General features: G+C 41.0%; 1 protein-coding gene across 1 annotated transcript in view; it reads right to left on the reverse strand.

Annotated features, from left to right (window-relative positions):
- Cabin1 (calcineurin binding protein 1) overlaps positions 1 to 7,432 on the reverse strand; it is a 147,402-nt gene that overhangs the window by 125,092 nt on the left and 14,878 nt on the right. Inside the window, exons 5-6 of the mRNA XM_013014489.1 lie at positions 3,068 to 3,202; positions 1,915 to 2,095 (exon numbers count right to left, since the gene is read on the reverse strand). Of these exons, the coding sequence (XP_012869943.1) occupies positions 1,915 to 2,095; positions 3,068 to 3,202 (316 nt within the window). The remainder of the gene's footprint in view (positions 1 to 1,914; positions 2,096 to 3,067; positions 3,203 to 7,432) is intronic.

Genomic DNA, 7,432 nt, shown 5'->3' on the forward strand with positions numbered 1-7,432 from the left:
AAATGCTGGAGGGGATGTGGAGAAAGAGGAACCCTATTACACTGCTGGTGGGAATGTACACTTATACAACCACTTTGGAAAGCAGTCTGGAAGGTCCTCAGAAAGCTAAATATTGATCTCCCTTATGACCCAGTCATACCACTTCTAGGCAACTATCCTGAACAACAGGAACTAGTATACAAGGACACGTGCACCTCCATGTTTATTGCAGCACTGTTCACAATAGCTAGGATATGGAAACAACCCTGATGTCCCACCACAGATGAATGGATCCAAAAACTGTGCTATCTATACATAATGGAATATTATGCAGCCATTAGAAAGGACAAAATAATGGCATTTGCAGGGAAATGGATGGAGCTAGAAGAAATCATGTTGAGCGAGGTAAGCCAAGAGCAAACAGACAAATTTGGCACATGGTCTCCCTGATAAGTGGATGTTAAATCCAAAATTTAAGATGATATGACAAAATTAACAAGACTTAAGAAACAAAGGACTTCCACTCATCTGGTCAAATCACTACTAAATAACCCCATGCTGCATCACATATATAGTATATATGTGTACACCGGGGGGGAAACCAGGAGGATGACACAGAACTAGAGGGAATCAGGGGAAAACATACAACAGCAGGACCCATCAGCTGCAATGCACATTGATCAAAACGAACTAAGAAACTCAATGGCAGCGATGGGAGGGCAGGAACAACTGGGAAAGAGGGAACAGCTGATGCTATGCAAAACAAAAGAAATGTACATATCACTCAATGTGGAAGAAATAACTGTATTGCAAAGCTCATAGAACTCATAAATGTTATAGACCATGATAGACAATTTGTCCTATGAAAGTTAGAATGTATTTGTGACTCTAACTAAGCATCACTATCCCACAATATTGTGAAAATTGGGAAATTATGTAACCACTTAATCACAATAAAAAAATTTGAAAAGAAAAAAAAAGTAATTAGTTTTAGATAAATAATGAATGTGGAGTCTCCATGATGGAACTGGTATCCTTATAAAAGAAAAAGATTCTCCCTTTTTTCTCTCTCTCTTCCCCTCCCCACTTTCCCTTTCTCCTGCTCTTTCCTTCTCTATCTACCTCTCTATCATATGAGGATATAACAAGAAGGTGGCCATCTGCAAACCAAGGAGATCTGACAGCAAATCTGCTGGCACTTTGATTTTGGACTTCCCAGTCTTCAGAACTATAGAAATAAATTTCTGGTCAGGCGCCAGTGGATCACGCCTATAATACTAGCTACTCAGGGAACTGAGATCTGAGGATTATGGCTCAAAGCCAGACCAGGCAGGAAAGGCTGTGAGAATCTTATATCCAATCAAACACCAAAAAGCCAGAAGTAGAGCTGTGACTGAACTGTAGAGTGAGCACAAAAGTGCAGGGTCAGCACCCAGGCTCTGAGTTCAAGCCCCAGGATCAGCACAGTCAATCAATAAATCAACCAATCATGAAATTTCTGCTGTTTAAAGTACTCACTCTAATATTTTGTTGCAGCAGCCCAACCTAAGACATAAAATTGGGACAATGTGCTAGGAATTGTGGTACATGTCTGTTATCCCAGCAGAAGGTAGTGAGTTCAAAGTCTGCCTGGACTAGATTAGTATATGACCCTATCACAACAAAACAAAAACATGCCACACACAAAAAAATAGGATAGCCAAAAGGGGGTGGGGGATATCACTCCAAGAATATGCTACTTATTTACTACAGTATGTAAGAAATCAAGAAAGACAGACTGAATAAACAAAGATATAAAAACATTTCCATTGTTCTTGACAGTTTGGCAGAAAGCCTATCAGGGTTAACTTTGGCTATCTGTTTACCCAAGGGAGCCTCCCTCCTCTGTCTCAAAAAAATACAGGAACATACAGAGAGAATCAAAACCAGACTCACTTGTGTAATCACTGAGGGTGTACAGTACAGTGATGAGGTTGTCCAAGCAGGGCCAATGGTCAGGATTACACCGCAGTCCTTCCTCAAAAGCATGGCGAGCCAGGGGGAGCCGGATGAGCCTTAGGGCCACATGTCCAATTTTATACCAGAGGTTGACATCTGTGGAGTCCAACATCACTGCCTGGAAACAACACAAGCAGAGTATGTAACACACACACACACACACACACACACACACACACACACACACACACAGGGTTGGATCTTTGAGTAGGTGCCCATGGGGTTAGGGCCACATAGCACTAGCTTAGCTGGGCAGGAAAATGACAAAAGTGGTATGACTGCTTGTAACTTACAAGTAAAGCCAACTCATCTTTCCTGGAGTTGTGCATTTTTAGAACTAAAGAATGGCACACAGTTAATAGAACTAATTTACTTAACTCAGAACATTTTCTTGATATGTTGCTAATTTAAATATTTATATTCCTTATTAATTAATAGGTAAGAAGTAAAAGAAGTAGAATAACACTGGAGTCCTACAGGATTCTAAAAAGATTATATGAGGTGTCCTCAATTCACATCCTGGCTCCAACATTAATTAGCACAATGATCCTTAGCCTCTTTCCTCACCTCTAAAATGAGAATAAAGGCACCCTCCTTGCAAGATAGCTTAAATATGAATGGCAAACAGTAACTTAGTGTCTAGCAAATTAGTGGTACCCACAAAGGAGGTACCCACAGAGATGGTTATAATATAGAGATATAGAAATATAGAAATCAAACTTGCTACATAGCCTGGACAGGCCTCAAACTTGCAATTCTCCTGTTTTGTCCTCCCAAGTACAGGGATTCCTTATCCTCTTTTTTTTTTTTTAATGCTTCCAATACACTGGTATACAACTGGAGGCATTGAAATTAGCTTACCCACAGTCACACATGTACTGTATAGAAGAAGTAATTCACAGATAGCCCTCTGCACCCAAGCATGCCCATGCCCCTGCTCTGAATCTCCAGATTTCTATGTATTTAATGTTATCATCTGCTGACTACAGATTTCAATCCAACAGCTTGGTGATATATTATTATCAACTCTAGACAAGAACTTTCAAAAGAGGGATGCTGCTTTGAAACAGAGCGCATTGCCAAACCAGACCTCTAAGTAGAACTCCATGGCTGTCTCCAGATCCTCCCGCTGGGCTGCCAGCTGAGCCAAGTTCTTATATGTGGAATATTTCAGTATCAGTCCAGGGTGTTTCAATCCTTCTTTCTCATCTCCAGATGAAACTGCCTGAGAAAAAAGCAAACAGAAGCAGAAATGATACCTCATCCTAGTGCCTCAGCAAGTATTTAGCAAGATACCTGGCTACTTGGTCAGCCTCGCTGCAGGACCGTGTGCCAGTCCAGGCTAGCCTCCACTAAAAAATGAACATGCTGTGGTGATGTTCTTAGAGAACCACCCCAGTTCTTATCACAGACCATCAGGAAGCAGTTTGCCAGAACTTGGGCATCAACAAAGAGAGAATGACACTCTCTGCCACTGCTACTACAGGGATTCAGGCTTGAATGAAGATGACATTTGCTAACAATGATACAACAGCCCAGTCAGTTCCCCACTGGAGGCATCCTAAGTCAACAGGAAGAGCCTAAGTTTGAACCGAGGAACAACTGGATTAAGAATCAAAAGACTAGGGCTGGGAAGGTGGCTCAGTGGTAGAGTGCATGCCTAGCATGCATGAAGGCCTGGGTTCGATTTCTCAGTACCACATACACTGAAAAAGCAGCGTGGCACTTCGGCTCAAGTGGTAGAGTGCTAGCCTTGAGCCAAAGAAGCTTAAGGACAGTGTCCAGGACCTAAGTTCAAGCCCCAGGACTGGCTTAAAAAAAAAAAGGAAAGAAAGAAAAGGCCGGGCGCCAGTGGCTCACATCTGTAATCCTTACTGCTCAGGAGACTGAGATCTGAGGATTGTGGTTCAAAGCCAGCCCGGGCAGAAAAGGCTGTGGAATGCTATCTCCAATAAACGACCAAAAAAAAGGAGTAAGTGGCACTGTGGCTCAAGTGGTAGAGCACTAACCTTGAGCCGAAGAGCTAAGGGACAACAATCAGGCCCAGAGTTCAAGCCCCATAACCGACAGAAGAAAAAAAAATGAATCAAGAGACTAAACTCTCAACTCTGTAGCACACCACATGACGATAATTACTTCAACTAAATAATTAACGTCTCAATAAGTTTTATAATAGAATGACAATAATTCCTAGCCTGAAGATGAAAAGTAAATATGAAATGGAAGAGCATAAAGTTCTAAGTATATTTTAGATATGAGACCCTTGTCCGTTGTATGGCTAGTGAAGATCTTCTCCCAGTCCGTGGGCTTTCTATTGATCTTGCTAGCTATGTCCTTTGCCATGCAGAAGCTCTGCAGTTTCCAATCCCATTTGTCCAATCTTTCTTTGATTTGTTGTGTTTCTGGGTCTCTATTAAGAAAATTTTGGCCTGTGCTAAGGAGTCCTAAAGATTATCCTATTCCTTCCTATCTTGTATATACATTTTTATAATTTGGGGAGGGGAAGGGATATAACAAAATGCTTAAATAAGGATATAGGTTGACCCCCTGAGTGGGGGAGGAGTTGGGGAGGTAAAGAGGGAAGGGATGGTAGGGGAAAAACAAAGGAGGAAGTAACAATGCTCGATAGGAAATGTACTCATTACCCTATTCATGTAACTGTAAGCCCTTTGTACAGTATTTTTACAATAAAAATATAGAGCATAAAGATGGTAAACATCTTTACTATGAAGTCACCGTAATACAGCTTTTATAAGAACTCTTAGAAAATCTCACTTCTAAGAAATTGCTGATTTAAAAACTAATACCGCAGCCACAGAGTGCAGAGGAAATCGTTTTGTCTTCTCTATTCTTTTAAATACATGCTTCTCCAAATTATTAAACTCTTTTGGGGGGTGGGGATACTCGGTCTTGAACTTAGGGCTTCATACTCTCACGTAGCTTTTGCCCTCTAGGCTAGCCCTCTACCACTTGAGCCACACTTCTACTTCCAAAAGTCATTTCTAACAGAAAAATTCACTGGCACAAAGAAGTTATTTTTAGGAACTGGTACACATTCCAGCTTTGTCCTAGAACAGATAGCATCCTCACACTGGTTAGAACGGCAAGCCCCAAGGACATGCTACCCTCAGAAAGTACCCATTGACTAACCCAAGCAACCTACACTGGGACTTTTATGAAGTCCATCAACAATGAAAAGTGCCAGTATAGTAGTCCTCACCTAGAACCCCAGCAGTCAGGAGGCTGAAGTAAGAGGATCTCAAGTTCCAGGCCAGCCTGGGCTATATAACAAGTTTCGTACCAATAGAATGTCTCAAAGAAGAGAAAGAGAGGGAAAAAAAAAGAATTAAAAGGTCAGGCACCAGTAATCCTAGCTACTTAAGAGGCTAAGAATTAAGGATTGTAATTAGAAGCCAAACCAGACAGACAAATATGTGAGACTCTTATCTCCAAAAAAGCTGGAAATGGAGTTACAGCTCAAGCAGTAGAGCATTAGCCCCGTGCAAAAAGCTCAGGGACAGTGCACAGGCCCTAAGTTCAAGCCCTAATTAAAAAAAAAAATGTATTGAGGGGAAAACAAAAGAGGAAAAAGACTGAAAATTCACAATGAAACCTGTTCACATCTACTGCCATCAGGTTTAAACTATAGAAAGATCCCTGAGAGACAGCTGATTAGTGCTAGATAACAAGTGCTTTTGGTCTCTTTAAAACTAGTGCAGTATGTAGGGCTGGGAAGGTGGCTCAGTGGTAGAGCGCTTGCCTTGCATAACTGAGGCCCTGGGTTCGATTCCTCAGCACCATATAAGCAAAAAGAAAAAAGCCGGAAGTGGCGCTGTGGCTCAAGTGGTAGAGCGCTGGCTTTGAGCTGAAGAGCTGAGGGACAGCGCCCAGGCCCAGAGTTCAGGCCCCATGACGGGACCCAAAAACAAAAAAAGAAAAAAAAACTAGTGCAGTAAAAATAATTCAGATGAGTCTACTTCAGAAAGAAGAATCAGCAACATATGAACTCCTAACCATGGTGGCTTTGTTAACTGACTTTACCTTGCTAACCACCAATACCCACCACCACTCTCCATCTTCCCTGAAAGGCTAGCCTCAATAAGCCCTCTAGGATTCCACAGCCAACCTGGTCACTTCTTAAGGAATTATCTGTGGTTCATGTCAATTGTTTTTGGCACTATAAATATAGATCTTATTTCAATAGTACAGAAATGGCTTAGAGTGTTCAAAGAAACTTGTCTATATATTTTTTTTCTATTTTTCTATTGTTTGCAATGAGTATGTCTTATAAGCAAGGGGTTAGAGGGCTATACAATCTTTTAAGGCTAGTTGGGATCTGTACAGAATGCACATACCTATGACTACAGGGCTAGCCTGAGCTAGCCTTAGGTGGAAAGTCTGCCTTGCCTCTTGTTGGATATTGGACCCACATAGCATCTGTACTTAGGAAGCCCACTCAATCTTACTTTTTCCAAAGACCCACTCCACCATGGGCTAAGAGGAAACACACACTCCTAAAATAGACGCATCACCTGGCGCATAACTAAATCTTAGTAATTACAGAATATTTTTTTCTCTCTCTGGGTCCTCACTCATTCCTACTGATTAATGGAAGATCACCATTCTTGTGTCTCTAGTTCCAAGACAATATTGTCAACAACCAAAACATCCTGACAACCTACCCTACTTCATTTACTTTGCCTGAAACTTTTAAACCTACTATGAGAAAACATAGGGAAAACTCTGGAATTTATAGGCGCAGGTAATTATTTTCTCAATAGACCGAATAGGACTCCAATTGCCCAGAAAGCAAGAACAAGAACTGACAAATAGAACTACATCAAATTAAAAAGTTTCTGTTCACCAAGAGAAACAATGAACAGAAAGAACCAAGACAACCCACAAAATAAAAAATCTCCACCAACTACTCAATAAAAAATTAATATGCAGACTATACAAAGAGCTCAAAAACTTAAACAGTAATAATAATAATATTATTAATGGACTAAAGAATTGAGAAGTCCTCAGAAGAAATTCAAATGGCTAACAGATAAAATTTCAACATTCCCAGCCATAAAGGAAATAAAAATCAAAACTATACTTAAGGGTTGCTGGCTCATGTCTAAAATCCCAACTACTAAGACTTAGAGGATCCAGGTTTGAAGCTGGCCCAGGCAGAAAAGTCTGTAAGACTCCACTTCCAAAGTAATCAACAAACAGCTAGACTGGGGACATGGCGTAAGTGGTAGAGTACCAGCTGAGCAAGCACAAAGTCCTGAGTTTAAATCCCAATATGGTAAACAGAAAAATAAAACTATACTAAAATTCCATTTCACCTTAGTCAGAATGGTTATCATCAAGAAAACAACAAGCCTGGCACCAGTGGCTCACACCTATAATCCTAGCTACTCAAGAGGCTGAGGACTGAGATTCAAAGCCTGCCCAAGCAGGAAAG

This window comes from Dipodomys ordii, unplaced genomic scaffold (genome assembly GCF_000151885.1).
Source record: "Dipodomys ordii isolate 6190 unplaced genomic scaffold, Dord_2.0 Scaffold23, whole genome shotgun sequence".
NCBI classification, from domain to species: domain Eukaryota; kingdom Metazoa; phylum Chordata; class Mammalia; order Rodentia; family Heteromyidae; genus Dipodomys; species Dipodomys ordii.